We start from the raw sequence: 20,838 nt of genomic DNA, 5'->3' as shown, positions 1-20,838 counted from the left end.
GGAAGATAATGTCCTAAATTTAGAAGGCAGAGAATCGGAGAGCTTTGAAAACCTGTGACTGAATGACTCTGCTAAAAACATGTCTATTTAGAACATATCCCGCGTCGGGTGCCCAGCTGAGACCTTACACAGACTTACCTGGAGAACACACACGCTGTGTAAAGCCGCCACCCTACAAGGGGTCAGCTGATTGCCGTTGTTTCCGAGGCCCAGCTGACCGTTGCCGTTGTAACCCCAGCCATACACCTTGTGGAGAAGACAAAGACAGCCGGTTCAATCAAAGAAAATAAATCAAAAGTAACTTGTCTGAATCCAAATCAGAGCTGGTTTCCCCACCAAACCTCCAAGATACCATTTCACTCCACCTCACGCTGATAACTTGTTCAGCTGATTCATTTCTAGACAAGAGAACTCAGGCCTTCCTAGAGGCAGCTGATGGCGCAGCGGAGAAAGGGCTGGGCCTGCAGTCAGGAAGACCTGAATTAAATCTGGCTACAGTCACTTACTAGCTGTCTGACTGTAGTCAAATCACTTAACCTCTCTCTGCCTGCTTCCTCAACTGTAAAATGCAAATAACAGTGGCCCCTCCCAGGGTGGTTATGAGCACCAAATGAGGTACATAGCAGGTGCTAACAAATGCTTATTCCAATCTCTGCCTTTCCTTCCCTATGTAGGACCAGCTTCTCCAGATCGTACTTTTCCGTTGAAGACAGCCTCTGTGGTTCTTACAAACAAGCTGATTACAGTACACAGAGTCACTGTCTCCATAAATTTTCAAATCTTATTTTACCCACCCTCTCCTATTATTTAAACAAGTATTTTGTTCATGGTCACAGTATAAGAAATATGAAACTTATTCAAAGAGCACATAAAATAATATGTATATTACTCTATATATACTACTCTCTCAGAAAGAGAAAAGAAATAAGAGGGAGAAGGAGAAAGAATAAGAAAGAGAGAGAGAGCGAGAGAGAGTGAGTGAGCGCAACAGAGCAAAATGGCCCAGTATACTGTGAAATTTTATAAAAATAAATCAGCAATAATGGGACCCAAAAGTGTTTCTGCAACTGTCTTCTACTACATATTTATTAAATACAACCAAGCAGAGCTCTAGAAAGGTACTCTTTGTTGACTGAAAAGTCTTAAGTAACCAATATGTTTGAACTTAGTAAGAAATTGTACAGTATTATTTGAGGGAAAAGGCAAGCTTCTATTGAAAAGCTTTATACTCATTCCACTTAAAAAGCACAGATACACATTCAACATACCCTTAAGTTTCAGACATTCTCCATTTGGATCTTACCCCAAAGAAAAATAATTTAAACTCACTGGAATGAATATCTATATCAAATCAAGTTAATTTTTCTCAAACTAAACTTGGAATTTAGAAATTTCACACTGAAGAGAAAAAAGCGTCCCTAGGTCGAAGCCACTGTCCAGCAGTGCTTCCCTCTGGGTAGTTATATTACGAAATGAAGTCACTGCTTTGCCATCCACACAACAGGCTTAATTACATGAAGAGAGGTCTTCTCAACTTATATTCCTTAGGGGGAAAATTAAAAAAATATAAAAGGCAGAAGATCTCACCTCACCATTGTCCAATACAGCCATAGAAGAGGTCTGGCCACATGCTATGCTGACAACCCTCTTTATGTGTAAACAATTTGTGACCTTCCTAGGAGTTGGTTGATTTGCTGTAGATCCAGACCCCACTTGACCGCAATTATTATAACCCCAAGCATAAACCTGTCCCAAGAGGAAACACAGGGAAATTTAAGAGAAAATGAGGTAACAGTCTGAGCTCTGAGAACACATTCCAATTAGAACATCCAAATACAAGGAATTTTTTTAAACTTTACAATAAATAGAAAATAGTAACTTTTCAAAAAAAAAACCAGAAGCCTAGAAAGAATGATAATTTCAAATATGAAGTACTGTTTAAAATATGCTTGCTGAAAGGAGTTCTTAGTGAAACCAAACTCATCTTACTCTAAAACTTTCCTGGAGGCTAGGGCTCCAAATTAGTGGTCAGTTTAGGCTCTATATCAAACCTGCCCTTGGGTGCCCCCACCCCCTGAAAACGGTGCAGTTGATCTAGGGGTTAAAGTCTGCTATGTCATTTTACCCTAGAAACCTCAGGACTACTCTAGGCCCATCTTCGCTGCTAGTACTTCTAAGGTTCTAAAATTCTATGATTGTACTATACTAGGAATAACTCTCAAAGTTGGATCAGACTACTCCCTGGCCTCTATTGTAGGAATTCAAATCCCGGATGCACACAGCACCCCTTATTGTATTTCATCCTAATGTTCAGGGTTCCTTGATCCATACCCACGTACTCTGGGTTGGGTCAAGGCCAATACATCCTCTGGAGGTAGAAATTGGAGAGGAGAGGCAGGTTATGGTTTGCCTGGGGAATTATCTTATAGAATTTGGCTCTGGTAGACACCACAATCAAGTTTGCTCAAATTTTTTTTCTATAACCATACTAGCAATCATTAAAGAAAGCACTGCCCTTACTTTTTTTTTTTAAGTGTACTCTTTTGAAAGAGAGTTACAAGAGATCTGGTTAAAAAAAAAATACTTCTTAGATGGGATGGCCCTCTGGGAGAAGGAGAGATATTTGAGATAACTATGGTGATGTAACTAACAGAAAATAGCAATAAAAACTTTTTTAAAAAATGGGATCTATTAGTAATAGTAGCCCGCAAACTGAAGCATAATATCAATATAGTGAGGAAAAACAAAATTTGTGTATATTTTTACGAATACGTCTTGTCTTCCCCTATAAACAGCAAGCTCCTTAAGAGCAGGGGCTGTTTCTGTCTATTCCCAGTGCCTGGCCCAGAACAAGTGCACATGCCTTGTTGATTGCCTCCCCTATCATATCAACGTGGGGATTTTCAGAAACCAAACACACTCAAGATGTCTTCCCACATTGTCTTTTCTTAGATGTTTCTCCACCTTCAATATTTCAATTGTTCTTACATCTGATCTACACTTACATACCAGAAAAACCCATGTCATGATTTCCAGTGATTTAGTTGTTTCTCCTCAAAATTGTGACTGTTTTTCTAGTTTTAGTTCATTTGGTGCCATCCCTTGCTGCCAGACAGCTGTCACCTCTCACTGCTGCTGGTTTGACCACAGCAAGTAGTATCATCTGCTGCCTCCCATGACCTCCAAATATCAATGTTTTCTGGGGAAAAACCAGGCATCCAGTATTGATAACCTAAACCTGAAGATAGCTAGACTCATTTCCTGTGGATATGTCCATGCTTGAGGGCAGCTATCTTCCTTCTCTACAAAGGCTTACTTCTGGGCGCTATCTGTTTCTCAGATGGCTGAGGCTGCTGAAGTCTGACCACTATCCAGTGCTGTGACTGTATCTCATTAGATCATTGCTGCAATAACTTCTTACACAGCAATTCGAGTTGCACGTATTACTGCTCAATAAAAAAAAGTCCAATGTTATCCAAGCAGAATGTAGGTTAAGACCTTTAAAAAAAAAAAACAAGCAGTTTTTATACCTGGTTATGGTCGGGGGGCGGGGGGGGGGAGGGGAGAACTACCTAGAAGATATTTTTTTCACATTGAAAGATTAAATATACATACACATGTGCTTTCTTCCTGTCCTCCCCCTTCCCCCACCCCCACACACATGCCCTCCCTCTAACATTGACAAAGAAGAACATAACTGCTGCTGGAAAAATGTTATGGGCAGTGTTGGCAAAGGAACCAAAAGGAGAAAGGATAGCCATCCCTGGCACAACATGAAGTAAAAAGGCCACTCCCTGTATACTCTGCCAGAAGAAATAAGCACAATGAAATGACTAGTTCTGGGTCTCATAGCCTTTAGTAAATACAATCTCCTTTTCTGTGTTCGTTCTGTCTATGCTTCTTTGACTTAAGGCAGGAACTGGCCCAGGACAACTAGTATGCCATGTGTCATAGTGAAGAGCCTATACAATCATCCCGTTAATTTTATAGGCACGAATAAAATAAATCCAAGCAGTTCAACCAGATCACTTAATCTTTCTGGTCCTCAGTTTCCTCAACTGTAAAATGAGAAGCTAGACTAGATGGCTTCTGTGATCCTTTTCAGCTCTAGATTTATAACCCTATACTCTAACCCCTTTAATAATAATTAGCAGAACTGTATGCTCCTGACACCCATGCACACACCCCTAGCATATTAGGAAGATCTCCTGATGTGGGAGTATATAAGGAAAGGCATGAACAAGAGTTGTGCAAGCAGGGCAGGCATGGATGACTTTCAATCTGCATCACTGGAGGGAACACCATCAATGATATCCAAGGTCCAATCAAGTATTGAAACATGTTAAAGTCTCATCTTTGATGGAGAAATAAAGCTGAGTCTCTCTTGGCATGACTGCCCTGTGCGCATTTACTTTTCCTGTCCTCCATATAAAGCACTGCACACTTCTTTGATAGTCCCAATACAGTCCACATACACTAATCCTAATTACATACACATTAATGGTAGTGTGGGTGTCTTAGGCTGCCTAAGCCCTGGAAAAGAGACTCACAAAACAACTGGGATTGGGAAGTAGCTTCAAAAAACCGATCTCCGTGGCTCTATTATTTGCAGCTTTGTGACCTCAGACAAATCGATTAACTTCACTGAACTTCAGCACTTCATCTGAAATATGACAATAATATGACAGTGCTTTCCCCTCTCAGAGATTACCTCCCATCTGCTCTGTGTTCATCTTGCATATTCAGTCACTTCTGCTATAATGGAACTTGTATGTTCTTACAAATCACTGCCCTATGCAAAGTTGTGCAATGAAAACCAGAAGGCTTGTGGGAAAAATGGGGCAAGAAGCACAACACTGTAATGTCATCAGCAACACATAAACAAAATATATATATATATATATATATATGAGAATCTAATAACAGGTACACAGCTTCAGACATCTCAAGTGATTAAGAAATGCATAAAAATATAATAAATAATGGAATGATGGCAGGGTCCACAGACTTGTGTTGTTGCTCATCTTGTACCCCAGTTCCCACAGGGGTCAAACTGGCAAAGTCAAAAGTTATGGGAGTTGGAGCCAAGGCCATCATGAAGGAGTGTGTGGACAGATTAGCCTTCTGTCACCCACAGCTCCTACTGCACCAAAAGACATACAGTAAATGACATCTTACCTTCAAAAAGAACTGAAGTTTGCTTTGAAGTGGGCATCAGAAGAGTTGCAGTTTATCAGTTATTATGAAGCAGTACATTTTCTGCACTCTCACAGATGCACGCAGCAAATGCCAAAGTCACATTATGCTCAAATTATTCCTTAATATATCAAATTCACATTTTAAAAACAAGCAACATAGCAGAACTGCCTGCTTATTTACGTATACACTACCTCTCCCATTAGAACGTAAGTTCCTTGAGGGCAGGGACTGTTTGTCCTTTTTGTCTCCCCAGAGCTTAGCAGAGTGTCTGGCACACAGCAAGTGCTTAATAAGTGCTTACCGACTGACTGACACAAGGCCGTAATTAGGATTTTTAAAAAATACATAAAAGTACTTTGTAAGAATAAAGCTCTCTATGTGAAAATGAGCTACTATTATAATTATCATGATCATTCTTATGCATTATTATTATTCGTATGCGATCTTAGGCTAGACACAACAGTTGCTACAAACATCAAGCCCTCCACAAAAGAGAAGTAAGCAGAGCTTTATTTAGTAGTAAAATGAGACTTTGTGAAAAGAAAGGACTTAAAAATAGTTGGCAAATTATTTCACGTCATACTGTAATAGTGGCCCAGTTTCTTGTCTCAGCCAGAAGCAAAGCACAAATAAGTCTAATTGTGGCACTACCCGTACAGTGTTACTGATACCATCATGTGTCTTGTACTAAAGAAAACAAATATGATCACACTAGGTGTTTATGTGAGAAGGAGCTCAACATTTGTGGTCGCCTTTATTACTATTTAAATATTAGTAGTAGTAGTAACAGCATCAGCACACGGCACTCACCTCTCCATCAGCCGCTAGAGCCATAGAATGATGAGAACCACAAGCAACTTCAATCACTTGCTTGATCAAGAGGTTGGTACAAACTTGGATTGGAGCGATGCCTTGATTGGTTGTCCCATTCCCAAGCTGGCTATACCCATTGTGACCCCAGGCATAAACCACTCCATCTATATAAAAAATTCACACACATCAAAAATTTCAAAATGAAACAGACAAAAAAGAAAAGGGAAGTCTCTTCTCCTCCCAACCAATACCCACCTTTTCACATTTCTACTCTTTAATCCTCGCATCCCTTATTTATGAACCCCATTCTCCACTAAGTCACACTGCAAGGGGGAGCAAAAGCCTGAACTAAAAGACTCTTCTCACAAATCTTGATGTTTTCTGTTTCTGAAGGATGTACTGATATGAAATGTTAAAGGTACAAAAAATTTAACTTGCCAAAATTTGACACTTTTCTTAAAATACAAATAGGCACAGGAAAATGCACATTGGCGTTAATCAAAAGACCAAGTCCCAGTTCTGCTTTACTACCTATGTGAATTTAAGCAAGTCAATCAGTTCCTCTGGCTGAAGTTTCTTGTTCTGCAAAATCGGGGTGGGGGAGGAGGAGGGGAAGGAGTAGACGTTCCACGCCTAAGGTCCCCTACGCTCTAAATCTATGAAACATGAATATTTACAATCACTTCATCCAGTTCATAATGTACAAATGTCTTCTAAGAGCCAAGATTGGGTTATTAAAAAGAATTATGCCAGAAGCGCCTTATAACTAATAACCTTGCCAAAAAAAAAAAAAAAAGAGTACATCAGTAAAATACTAATACATGGGTCAACAAGAATTTTTACAAAGCATTTTTCTCCTATCCCCATGGATATTGTGAAAAGTATGGACTAGAAGATAGTATTATTAGTTGATTTTCAGAAGTGGTTGACTAATTGGACCATGGAGTTGGTTCATAATCAACAGAAATGGAAGGTCTTTCTGATAGATTTAACAGCCTAGTGGTTTATCGTGCTGTGGACAAATGCAAATTCCTGCTCTTATATCCAAAAAATCAACTCTAAGTACAAGGTGAGGAAACATATCTCAAAAGTGGTTCACTAAAAAGGAACAAAACCACACCCACACCAAACAATAGCCAAAAAGGCTGATGTGCTTTGTTTTGTTTGGACTGGACCTGTGATTTTTATTGATATGGGGAAAGTTACTTGGGACTCTGAGAGTTCAGGTGACTTGCCTACAGGCACACAGCCATTATGTTCAAGAGGGAAAAATTAAACTTACCTTTCTCAGCCTCTAGGGCCAGCTCTCTATGAACCTTCCCTTTCTTTGTGTAACCTTATACTCAATTAAGAAGTATAGCACTGAAAGCAATCAATAGTCTTATTATACCCTGCCCTGAAATAAAAGTATTATGTCTAGTTCTGAAAATTCTATTTCATATAGCACACTAGCAAGCTGAAGCCCCTCCAGAAGGAGGAGATTAGGATAGTGAGGGGACTGTAAACCATGCCATAAGTGGACTGATTGAAGGAGCTAGGATATTTGGCCCAAGGAAAAGAAGGGACACAACAGGGATAGAGACAGAAATAGGGTTTGGGAATGGACCTGTGACTTTGCTGCTATAAGAAACTCTTAGACGAGGAAATTCCCTCTACTACTGCAGACAGGCACCTTGTCTGCAGCTTAGTTGTGTTTTGAAGTTAAGTGACTTGCCCAGGATCACACAGTTAATATGTCAGTGGTAGAATTTTAACCTCAGGTCTTCCTTGCCCCATGGCCAGATATCTCTGTTTACTGGACCAAATGTACCAAAGCATATCAACTTAATATCAACTTAGAATTAACAGCTGCTCCCTAAAAACAGAATCAGCATTAACAGGTAGAAGTTACAGGGAGTTAGATCTTAGATAGAAAAAGAAAAAGCTGCTAATAATTACAGTAGTCGGAAATGGAATATAGACTATCTTAAAGATAATGAGTTTCTTGTTACGAGAGGTGTTCATGTAGAAGCTAAATAACCACTGGCTGGGGATGGGATACGGTAGGTGGGGTTTATGATCTGGGTAGGGGTTATACTAGATGACTTCTGAAGTGCCTTCCAACTTTGGGATTCTAGAATGCAAAGTTCTATGGTAATCCTCACACACACACACACACACAGAGGAAATAATCATTATCTTTTAGGTTTGCAGAGAAAATCCTTCTAAAGAATGAATAAAAGACTCATTTCCCCTGCTCTGAACTCTTTTAAGGCTGCTCCCTCCATCAGAAGTCCCTTTCAGAGAATGGATTTCACTTATATATTTATAATTTGCATTGCCAAAGAATCCAGCCCACATTTTCACAAACACGACATTCACGACCAAACTAATAAATCATAACATACCCCTCTTTGGCCCACCTCCAGGAGTTCCCAAGCTCACTTGGGGCTTAAACTTAATCAGACTCAGATAATCTACTACAGAAGGACTTCTCCCCAAACAAGTTTGAGTATTCTTTTAGGCCAAAGATACTACTTAAATCTAGAGGCCCCACTAAACTGACCCCCTGGGCAAACTCCCTGAGGGATTATTCAGAGGATTTTGACTCTTGTATAAGAGCAGTAAGTTACACCCTAACTGGACCCTTTGGCAGTGGCTCTTGGCTAGAATGGTTCCCACCCCGACCCCCCCCCCCCATCCCAAAGACCTACTTCCTAGATTAAAGCCTCTAAACTATGGGCCAGGTTCTCCTTCCTTTCCTAGTTACAGCCCTACAAGGGCATTTTGGTGGCAAATATTCTCAAGATGAACTATTAATATTTGGCTTTTTTTTTTTTCTGATCACATGTCAGATGCCTTTCTGTGCTTGTATAGCTACACCTTTGTTATGTTAGCACCTTCTCTTGGAGATTACCTCCTATCTGTCCATTGGGACATAGTTGTCTGAATGTTGTCTTCCATTAGACTGTAAGCTCCTTAAGGGCAGAGATTTTTTGTCTTTTTGTATCCCTAGCACTCAACAGTGCCTATCACACAAAGTAGGAGCTTTATAAATGCTTGTTCTGATGCTCCAGACTTCACAATCATGTGCATGCTCATGTGGTTCCCTTTCCTCACTCCCCCTTCAGCTCCCTTTTGTGTGTTATGATGCCCTACTAGGGTATCTTTCTTTTGGTTTGTATTTGTATCCCTAGCTCTTAGCACATAGCAGATTCCCAATACAAAGAATGGGTCTGCTCTATTTAAAACAAAAGCCTTTCAGACTGTCTATCAAATTCATCCTTATGCTTGACGTTATAGGGTGGACTTATTGTAACTTTATTATATTGGCTAAAGAATCCAGTATGATTTTTGCCCAAGAATTTCTAAATATAAGATATAGCAATGCACACCACTTAATATTTTGGTTTTTTTTTCCCCAAGAGTCCAGAAGTAAAAAGACTTCTTTTTAAATAAAATTCAGCTAAATATCTTAAATATTACATGTCACAGGCACATGTTGTAGGTGTCGGGTCTACTTACTTTTTCAGGAGGAGTTTTTAATGACCCCAGCAGATTCCTTTAACTGAAGAGATTCTCAGTGCTGACTATACAAATCACCTATGAAAGAGCTGGATGGGTACCTTAGGTCCATCTCCTCCATGAAGGCTAGCCTGACAGCTTCTGTTCTCAATGATTCTTCCCCTTCTCTGAATTCCCATGACACAAATTTATAGTAAAACATGAATTATCATATTCTTTAACCATTTAATTTGCCTCCCAAACTAGATCATAAACTTCTTGGGGCAGAAACCATGTCTCAATTTTCTTGGTATATTTCCCCAAAGCATTTAGCACTGTGCTGGCTTAATGGAGGATACTCAATATTAACTGGTCTTCTGAATAAGTACCAACGAAACCACCTGTCCACTTACACAATGGCTTTCTCAACCTTTAAAAAAAATATTTTTTATTAGTGCTTAAAAAAACAACAACAATCCAGCTATAGCTGCTTCCCAACAAACCCTCCCCTAGCAATGCGACTCTCCCTTATGACAAAGGAAAGCAGTATCAACAGACTACAAAAACACTATTCCATAGGTTTCTTTTTGTAATAGTCATCCTTACTAGATTTGACCAAGAAGTTTAATGAGGAGGGTAATTTATTTATTGGATGCCATTAATGAATGTAACATGGCCTGCTTTCTTTACTGTGATATACAGCCTGAAATAAGGTCATGATGGATAACGACCACTTGGTCAGATGTTATAGGGGGGATTCTTATTCAGTTTTGGGTTGGACTAAATGAAATTTAACTTTTTTTTGTAACATGGACCCCCTTGGACAGTCTACAACCCATGGACCCCTTCTCAGAATCAAGTTTTTAAATGAACAAAATACACATGATTACAAAGGAACCAATTACAATGAAATTCTGTTATCACAATTTTAAAAACAAGTTCATAGAATGCAGGTTATGAACTCCTGAATTAGATGAAGCCTCTGAGTTCCCTTTCAACTCTAATTCTATGAATGAAGCTGCCATTAAAGTGTAAGCTCCTCAAGAGCACAGACTACTTTTTTATTTTCTCTGTATTTCTAGGCTGGTACATGTTACGTGCTTAAAAAATGTTTATTGATTGACAGGAGATAATATGGGTAGAAAAGGAGAGGGTCAAGCCCAGACACCATAGGATCAGGAATAGGATGAGGAGCCAATTAAAGAAACAGCAAAGGAGTGGTCAGAGAAGTAGGAGAATAAGAGAGTTTGGTATTCTGCAATTAAGGGAGGAGATAATCTCCAGTAACAAAAGTGGCAAGCAGGAATATCAAAGCTTCATTTCAGAGGGAAATGAAAATGAAAAGAAAAAATCCTTAGGTTTAGCAATTAGGAGATTACAAGTGATCCGACAAAGCTGCTTCAGTGGAATATTTGGGGCAGAAAACAGACTGGAAGGGCTTAAGAAGTGAGTAAATGAAGTTAAGGAAATGTGCTTATATAGAGATTTTACAGAGTGCTACTGGAAAGTAACTGGTTGAGGAAAGAAATATCAAGGAACAGTATTTTCTTTTGTTTTGTTTTAAGGTTGTGGAAACCTAAGCATCTTCTGTAGGCAGGTGGGAAACATGCAAGAAAGAGGAAATGATTGTTGGGAGTAAAGTCGTAGAGAAGGTAGGAGGGAGTAAGATAAAGGCACATAGAAAGAAAGGGATTAGCTTAATGAAGAATAGGGTTACCCTTTCTTCTATGACTGGAGGAAAAGAGGAAAGAGTAGGTAAAAATTCTGAGAAGTTCTAAAGAACAGAGAAGGAAAAGTAAGGAAGTCCAAATAAGATAGCCTCAGTATTCTCAAGAAAGCAGGCAGCCAAGTCATCTGCACACGTATATGTGTGGCGCTTGGATGGTGGGGGAGAGGAGGTGGCACAGTTAAGTAGGGGAAAGAAGGAAAAGTTTAGAACAGATCCAATGAAGAATGAGAATATGTTTTGCATCGTGGGGGGAGAACCCTAGAGAAAACCAATCGATAAACAAGTATTATTAAGACTTGCTGTGAAATGATCCAGCCATTCTGAAAAAGTCCAGAATTATACCCAAAAAAGTCATTAAACTGCATACCCTTGGACTTAGTAATACCACTAACAGGCTTATTATACCTGAAAAGGTCAGAGGCAGTTCCACATGTACAAAAATATTTATAGCAGCACTTTTTGTTACAACATATAACTGGAAAAAAAAGTAAATGCCCATCAGATGGAAGATGGATAAACAAATTTTGATATACAGATGCAATGAAATGTTATTATGCCATAAGAAATGGCCTGGAGTCAGGAAGACTCATTTTCCTGAGTTCAAATCTGGCTTCAGACACTTACTAGATGTGTGACCCTGGGAAAGTCACTTAACCTTGTTTGCCTCATCTGTAAAATGAGCTGGAGAAGGAAATGGCAAACCACTTCAGTATCTTTGCCAAGAAAACCCCAAATGGGGTCATAGAGAATCAGAACTGACTGAAATGACTCAACAACAAAATAAGAAATAATCAAAGGAACATATTCAGAGAAACCTGTGAAGACTTGTATGATAAACTGATGCAGAACAAAGAGACCAAAATCATGAAAATCATTTAAATCAGGACCATACTATTATAGGTAGAGGAACAGCATGGCATAGTGGATAAAGAGCTGGCTTTAACGTCAGAAAAACCTGGTTTCAAGTCAATGACCCATCATGCTGGGCAGGTCCTTTAATCTCTCAGTGTTCTAGGCAACTCTCTAAGACAGTAAGTTGCAGAAAAGGCGCCTGTGTTGGTAAAAGAAGTGTCTCACCCTCTAGCCCTACAACAGAACTGAAGAAAACTGCTTTGAAAGACCTAAGAACTCTAATTGCTACAACAAGCAAGCATATCTGATGACTGATGACGAAGCATGCCCTGCCATCTTGGCAGGAAGATGATGAAGGAGGCACAGAATGAGACATACCTTTTCAGACACACCCAAGGTGTGGGTTTATTTTGCTTGATTACATCTCTTTGTTACAAAGGAGCTCTGACCTTACCAGACTTATGGCCATGGCAGACCATATGATGACTCACCTAAGTAATTTCTCAGTACCATATACACCAGAACATTTATAGCTGTACTTTTTATAGTAGTGAAAAACTGGAAGCAAAGCAAAATGTCCATCGATTAGGGAATAGCTACATCAACCGCGGTACATGAATGTAATGAAATAGTACTGTGCTTTAAGCAATGAAAACGATGAACTCATAAAAGCACCGAAAGACTTAAGTGTACTAATGAAAAAAGCAAGTAGAACCAAGGAAAAAAATACATACGATGATGTATATGGAAAGAACGAAGAACCCAAACAATACTATGTAATTATAATGACCAAGCTTGTCCTTGGAGGAAGAGTGAAGAAAATGAACCCTCCTCCCTTCACAGAGGTAAGGACTCTAGGTACAGAATACTCCAAATATTGCCAAACTTGACTGGTTTTGCTGAATTACCTCCTCACCACTTCTTTTCTTCATTCTCTGTAATAAGGGATGACTTCTTGGGTAAGTGTTGGGGGAAATTGGAAAATGAAGGTGATGTAAAAACAAAAGATATTAAGAAAAATAAAAATAAGTAAATGGAAAAATTAGGCTAGAAAGGACAAGTCAGCTAAGGTTAATTACTTGCAGCAATGCAAAAGCAATCCAGGAACACAAGCCAATGCCTTCAAAAGTTTGCTAGACTCTGATGCTGTATTTTCTAGTGTTTAAAAAATTATACCAGGGGGCGAAGCCAAGATGGCGGCTGGAAAGCACGGACTAGAGCGAGCTCCGTACCCGAGTCCCTCCAAAAACCTATAAAAATGGCTCTGAACCAATTCTAGAATGGCAGAACCCACAGAACAGCAGAGGGAAGCAGGGCTCCAGCCCAGGACAGCCTGGATGGTCTCTGGGTGAGGTCTATTCCACACGGAGCTAGGAGCTGGGAGCTGGGAACGGAGTGGAGCAGAGCCCAGCCTGAGCGGCGTGGACGATCCAGACCAGAAGCCGGGAGGAGGGGGCCCTAGCGCCCTGAATACGTGAGCTGCGGCAGTTACCAGACCCCTCAACCCACAAACACCAAAGACTGCGGAGAAGGTTAGTGGGAAAAGCTGCGGGAGTTCACGGTTTGGCTTCCAGCCCCGGGGGCAGCGGAGGTGGGGCAGCTACAGCTGTTGTTACTTCCGGCTCCAGGCCCACCTGGTGGGAGGAATTAAGTGGTGGATCAGAGCAGGAGTGCAACAGCCTGCTGAAGATCTAAGCCCAGTCTGGACTGGGGGTCCTTGGGGAAGGAGGAGTGCGGCTCTGACAGAGCTGGCACCTCCCCCCCAAACGTAGAACATAGAACTCGTAAGTCTACAAGCAGTCATACCCCACTGAAAAACTCAAGGGTCAAGTTAGTTGGTTGGGAATATGGCCAGGCAGCAAAAACGTGCCCAGATTCAGTCTCAGACTTTGGATTCTTTCTTTGGTGACAAAGAAGACCAAAACATACAGCCTAAAGAAGACAACAAAGTCATAGAGCCTACAAAAAAAGCCTCCAAGAAAAACATGAACTGGCCCCAGGCCATAGAAGAACTCAAAAAGGATTTGGAAAAGCAAGTCAGAGAAGTAGAGGAAAAATTGGGAAGAGAAATGAGAAGGATGCGAGAAAACCATGAAAAACAAGTCAATGACTTGCTAAAGGAGACCCAAAAAAATACTGAAAAATACACTGAAGAAAACAACACCTTAAAAAACAGACTAACTCAAATGGCAAAAGAGCTCCAAAAAGCCAATGAGGAGAAGAATGCCTTGAAAGGCAGAATTAGCCAAATGGAAAAGGAGGTCCAAAAGACCACTGAAGAAAATACTACTTTAAAAATTAGATTGGAGCAAGTGGAAGCTAGTGACTTTATGAGAAATCAGGATATTATAAAACAGAACCAGAGGAATGAAAAAATGGAAGACAATGTGAAATATCTCCTTGGAAAAACCACTGACCTGGAAAATAGATCCAGGAGAGATAATTTAAAAATTATTGGACTACCTGAAAGCCATGATCAAAAAAAGAGCCTAGATACCATCTTTCAGGAAATTATCAAGGAGAACTGCCCTGATATTCTAGAGCCACAGGGCAAAATAGAAATTGAAAGAATCCATCGATCGCCTCCTCAAATAGATCCCAAAAAGAAATCTCCCAGGAATATTGTTGCCAAATTCCAGGGCTCCCAGATCAAGGAGAAAATACTGCAAGCAGCCAGAAAGAAACAATTTGAGTATTGTGGAAACCCAATCAGAATAACCCAAGATCTGGCAGCTTCTACATTAAGAGATCGAAGGGCTTGGAATGCGATATTCCGGAGGTCAATGGAGCTAGGATTAAAACCTAGAATCACCTACCCAGCAAAACTGAGTATCATGTTCCAAGGCAAAATATGGAGTTTCAATAAAATAGAGGACTTTCAAGCTTTCTCAGTGAAAAGACCAGAACTGAATAGAAAATTTGACTTTCAAACACAAGAATCAAGAGAAGCATGAAAAGGTAATCAAGAAACGGAAATTGCAAGGGACTTACTAAAGTTGAACTGTTTTGTTTACATTCCTACATGGAAAGATGATGAGTATGATTCATGAGACCTCAGTATTTGGGTAGTTGAAGGGAATATGCATATACACATATATATATATATATATATACATATATATATATGTTTATGTATATATATAAGTGAATGTGTATGTATGTATATATCTATGTGTATATGTATGTATGTGTATATATATACATATATATATATGTAAAAGAGAGAGAGCAGACACAGGGTGAGTTGAAGATGAAGGGAAGATATCTAAAAGAAATAAAATGAAATTAAGGGATGAGAGAGTAACATACTGAGAGAAGGAGATAGGGAGAGATAGAATGGGGTGGATTATCTCGCATAAAGGTGGCAAGAGGAAGCAGTTCTATGGGAGGAGGGGAGAGGGCAGGTGAGGGGGGAATGAGTGAACCTTGCTCTCATCAGATTTGGCCTGAGGGGGAATACCATACATACTCAGTTGGGTATCTTACCCCACAGGAAAGAAGAGGGAGGAAGATAAAAAAAAAAAATAAAAAAAAAAATAAAAGGCGGGGGGGGGGGGGGGGGGGGGATGATGGAGGGGAGGGCAGATGGGGGTGGAGGTAATCAAAACAAACACTTTGGAAAGGGGACAGGGTCAAGGGAGAAAATTCAATAAAGCGGGATGGGTTGGGAAGGAGCAAAATGTAGTTAGCCTTTCACAACATGAGTATTGTGGAAGGGTTATACATAATAATACATGTGTGGCCTAGGTTGAATTGCTCAACTTCTTAGGGAGGGTGGGTGGGAAGGGAAGAGGGAAGAGAATTTGGAACTCAAAGTTTTAAAATCAGATGTTCAAAAACAAAAAAATTTTTATATGCAATTAAAAAATAAGATACACAGGCAATGGGGCGTAGAAATTTATCTTGCCCTACAAGAAAGGAAGGGAAAAGGGGATGAGAGGGGAGGGGGGTGATAGAGGGGAGGGCTGACTGGGGAACAGGGCAACCAGAATATAAGCCATCTTGGAGTGGGGGGGAGGGTAGAAATGGGGAGAAAATTCGTAATTCAAAATGTTGTGAAAATCAATGCTGAAAACCAAATATGTTAAATAAATAAATTGCATTTAAAAAAAAAAATTATACCTCCTCCTGTCCTTTATCCACTGGCAACACACATGAGTAAACAATGTTAATTACTGGATAAAGGAATTGCTTTCCTCAACTTAGAATTCATGATTCTTGAAAAAGTATCAAAGTTTGGGGTCCCCCTCCCATTTTACCTTCAGTGCTAAGAAGCACATGTGGCCCGCTTCCATAACTAAGGCTCTTAATCTTCTTTCCACACAATGCCTCTAGCTTTTTGGGTACAATGGTGCTCTGATTATCCCCGGTCCCCAGACAGTTACTACAGTTGAGTCCAAATACAAACACCTAGAAAACAAAGAACTTTTTAGTCTTTGTGCCATTTAAGCTTAAGGCTATAAATAAAATTCCCTCTCCATTCTGGAAATAAAGAATCATTCAAGCTTGGCATGATAACTAATTCATAGCTCTCATAAATAGGGAAAAGTAAGGTAATAACATTTATTAAAAAAACATTTGCTGAAAGCATTTAGTTATCAAATATTATGTACATTACTGAATACAGGCAATAGTTGGAAGAAAGGAAAGGAAGAATTCAAAATTACCCCTTTATTATCATACAGTAGGGACAGTATCATACAGTAAACATTGAACAAAATTGAAAATGTAATTTAATTTTCCCATGCATCAACTCTCTCCTCCCCAAAGTAAGCCAGATGTTTGACCAGGTTCTTACCTCATCATTATGAGTAACGTAGATGGCTTCATTAGCTGATGTCCCAAAGACACATGCTTTCCGAATAGAAGCAATCTCCTGAGGTGAGAGCAGGGTAAATATGGGCCACTTTCCTACATCCACCATGACTCTTGTTCCAAGCAACTCCTATAAATAAGCCGACATCTCCGCTGCAGTAAACAAGAATTGAAAACAAACATTAAGGTAGTTGAAATAACATGAAATAACATGAAAGCTTCATCCTGACTATGTTACCAGCATGGATTTGTGTCAGTGTATTTATAAAATTGAATAGATCACATCCTGCAAATAACAACATAAAAACAGCCTCTTTACAGGTACAGGTAGCTACTAACATAACCTTTCTTCCTTTGCCTTCAAGACAACCTTCTCTTGAACAAGGAACATCTGACAAGCCCTGGGTTTTTATTTTTCCCTACTTGTGTGACTGCTTATCTCTCTACAAACATACATACATGTAACAGTCAGACAGTGAGTACTAAATTTGTATCTACTAGATAAAACCCCAGACCATTTTGTAAACTTTAATGACAATAGTAAATAGAGAAAAATTACTACCGAATATTTTCTAGGCTGACTGACAACGGCCACACATATTATGAAAACATAAATTTGTCTAGGGGTTCCCCGGAATGAAAACAGGAAAACATAATCTTTTCATTATCTCATATATATTTTTATAGTTAAGCTTACTTTTTAGTTGATTTCAGTTCACCAATAATACCACAGCATGGGAGATTATCACTGGTGATCAAAAGGCTGATACCTAAAGAATGTAGCTATCGATCTGTCATCATTAACTGGCATGTGCACTCTTCTATAAGAAGCCTTTCCTAATCCCTAACTCTGGTAGTTAGTACTCTGTCCCTTCTCAAATAATCACATATATTCCTTTCTGTTCACAAGATCCCCATGGAAAGCAGCCAAGAGGCTCTGGAAGAGAAACAAATGTCAAGGTTTGAGGATAAAGGAGGCCTGGTAACATCAGTTAGTTGGAAGACCTTACAGCACCTACAGAGTCTGAGAGCCTAGGACTGCACAGCTCAGGGGCCCCTTAGCAATGAGGACATCTTCACTATCCCTATCAACAATAATACAAAGAATCATCTCTTCTAAGGCATCTATGAAGTAGTGGATAGACAGTTGACCTGGTACTTGAAAAGACTTGAATACAAGGCCTGCCTCTGACACATACTGGAGAGGTGACCCTGGGTAAATCACTTAACCTGTTCATGTCCCCACACAACTAAGACTCTAAGCAATAAGACAGGTGCCTACCTGCACTGGTTAAGGAGAGTTTCCTCAATGGGAATTGATTTTAGCAGTGAAAGCACAGGACCAGGACCTCTCCCCTACCCTAATCTGTTTCCACTGTAATCAAGGGGTATTGGACTGGCCCCCCAGTTTCATATTATATAGCCACAGAGATCACTAGATTTGGAGGTTGAAAGGACCCTAGAGATCAACTAATTCAACCCCATAGAATGAATGGAGGGCAGTGACCTGCCCAAAGTCCCAAAGGCAGTAAAGAAAAGAGACAGGAATCAAACCCAGTGTCTGAAATTACATTTAGGGACATCCACTTCCAATAAAAACAGATGCTAGTAAGCATTCAAATATCAGCTAATGAATTGAATACTTCTGGTTAGTTGGACCACTAGTAATGGGGGCGAGGCAACTAAGGCTTTTCTGAAAGCATTCTTATTACTCTAAGCATCACAGAAACAACTGAACTTAGCATCTTGTTAGCAAGAATAATTAGTTAAAATAAAAAATTGCTAGGTGGTACCTCTTCCTCCTTCATTTCTCTTCCCCCTTCCCCAACATGAACCCCACGCAGCCTCCCAGCAACAATCTAATCTGAAACACATTTATTAAGCACCTCTTATGTGCTAGGGATACAAAGGCAAAAGGAAGGAGAGAGAGTCCCCTGCCTTCACTGAGGTTATATTCTTTTGGGAACACTGATTATGGAAACCTAAAAGCATATAAATGACTATTTGAGGAGGGACAGAGTATTAACAACTTGATGTTGGAGGAGGAGGTCAAGAAAGGCTTCCCACAGAAAGTGGCAATATGAACTGTGCCTTGAAGAAAGCCAAGGATTCTAAGAGGTGAGCATGGAGTGCAATCTAGGCATGGGAGACAGCTGGAACAAGGACCTGGAGGTGTAGAAATGGTAATGGTATATCAAGCTCAGGAAGCAGCAGTCCAATCGCCTAGCCTTGAGGTGTTTCAGCCCAGGTGGGCCCGTGTACTGGGTTCTCTCCCCTGTAGGACCTTGTGTCCTGGGTTCTTTTTCCTACCCTCAAATGAAGTAATTTATGGATATACTTCACGGTACTACTTTGAGTTCCCAAATTGCTAGTTATAGCTGTGGTCTCTACATAGCTGAAGACTACTGAAAAAGTAGGTATGACAACTACGTGGTATTCTGACCAAGTATTTTACTTTTTATCAGACACCAAATTAAGAAATCCTAAAAATGGGCTGTCTCATACCAACAATAATATTAAAAGAGACAGTCGGCATACCACAATAACACAGGGTGGCATAACAGAAAGAACTGCGAATATGGAGTTAGAAAAGACGTGGGTCTGAATTGTACATCTAGCACTTAGCGGTTGTGGGGCCGTGGCTGAGTAACAAACTCTGTGCCTCATCTTTTTTATATGTCCAAAATGGGGATAATATCCACATCATAGAGTTGATGGGAAGATCAAGGGAGATAATATATGTAATGTGTTCTAGGGACCTTGAAGTGATACATATGTCAATCTTCTTTGCTGGAACCTCTTCCAGATCATGTCTCCTAAATATAGGTGTCCCTCAGGGTTCTGTCCCTCTATACTCCTTCTCTTGGTGACCTTATCAGTTCCCTAATGATTCTAAAATATATCTAGTCTGTCTTTTCCCCTTTGCTAACTTCTAGTCTTGCATCTCCAGTTGCCTGTCAGACATATCAAATTGGATACCCAGTAACCATCTTTAACTCAATGTGTCCAAAACCAAACATTTCCCCCCAACTCATCCTCCCAGTCACCTGGGCTCACAACCAAGTTGTCATCTTTGACCTCAGCCCTCCCTCATGTCTAAACTGTTGTCAAGGCCTGTTGATTTTACTTTCCTAACATCTCCCAAGTATGCACTCCTCTGTTCCGATACTGCTACCACCATGGTGCAGGCCCACATCACCTCATGCCTGGACACCTGCAACAGGCAGGTTGTTGTTCTCCCAGCCACAAGTCTTTCCTACTCCAAACCATCCTCCACTCAGCTGTCACTGGTTTTCCTTAGGCAAAGGTCTGATGATGTCAGCCGCCTCCATCTCATTCATTAAACTCCAGTGGTTTCCTATCATCTAAAAATTTACCTCTAAAATTCACTACACCTACAAATGCAAAATTTTCTGTTTAGTATTCAAAGCCCTTCATAACCAGATTACCCCCCCCCCCCCCCCGCTCCCCGCCACCATACACTTTATACATGGCCACATACCCTGGATCCAGTGGCACTGGTCTCCTTGCTGTTCCTTGAACAAGACACTTTATCTTTCAACTCTGGGCCCTTTCACTGGATATACACTATGCTTGGAATTCTTTCCCTCGTCACCTCTGCCTCTCGGCTTCCTTGGTTTCCTTTAGCTAAGATCCCACTTTTTATAAGAAGCCTTTTTTTGTTCCCCCTCGGTGATAGTGCCTTCCCTCTGTTGATTTTTTCCAACTGATCCTGTCTATAACTTGTTTGTACACAGTAGTTTGCATGTTGTCCCCTAATATTAGAATGTGAGCTCCCTATAAGTAGGAGCTGTATTATGCATTTCTTTGTAACCCTAACCCTTAGCATGGTGTCTAGCATGCAGTAGGTGCTTAATAAATGTGTTTCAGTTGTTTAATCGTTTTTCTGGGGTGTCCACCTCTTTGTGACCCATTTGGGGTTTTCT

At 40.2% G+C, this 20,838-nt stretch overlaps 1 protein-coding gene across 2 annotated transcripts in view; it reads right to left on the bottom strand.

The window, feature by feature from the left end:
* The window catches only part of RCBTB1 (RCC1 and BTB domain containing protein 1), a 53,141-nt gene that overhangs the window by 18,271 nt on the left and 14,032 nt on the right, over window positions 1-20,838 (bottom strand). For both annotated transcript variants that reach the window (XM_036744503.1, XM_036744504.1), the window contains exons 2-6: window positions 16,875-17,044; window positions 16,336-16,486; window positions 6,010-6,176; window positions 1,588-1,746; window positions 139-246 (exon numbers count right to left, since the gene is read on the bottom strand). In XM_036744503.1, coding sequence (XP_036600398.1) covers window positions 139-246; window positions 1,588-1,746; window positions 6,010-6,176; window positions 16,336-16,486; window positions 16,875-17,000 — 711 coding nt within the window. In that variant the 5' untranslated portion in view covers window positions 17,001-17,044. The remainder of the gene's footprint in view (window positions 1-138; window positions 247-1,587; window positions 1,747-6,009; window positions 6,177-16,335; window positions 16,487-16,874; window positions 17,045-20,838) is intronic.

This window comes from Trichosurus vulpecula, chromosome 2, assembly GCF_011100635.1.
Source record: "Trichosurus vulpecula isolate mTriVul1 chromosome 2, mTriVul1.pri, whole genome shotgun sequence".
Lineage (NCBI taxonomy): Eukaryota > Metazoa > Chordata > Mammalia > Diprotodontia > Phalangeridae > Trichosurus > Trichosurus vulpecula.
Note: the sequence above shows the minus strand (reverse complement) of the source record. Positions and strands in the feature narration are given on the sequence as shown.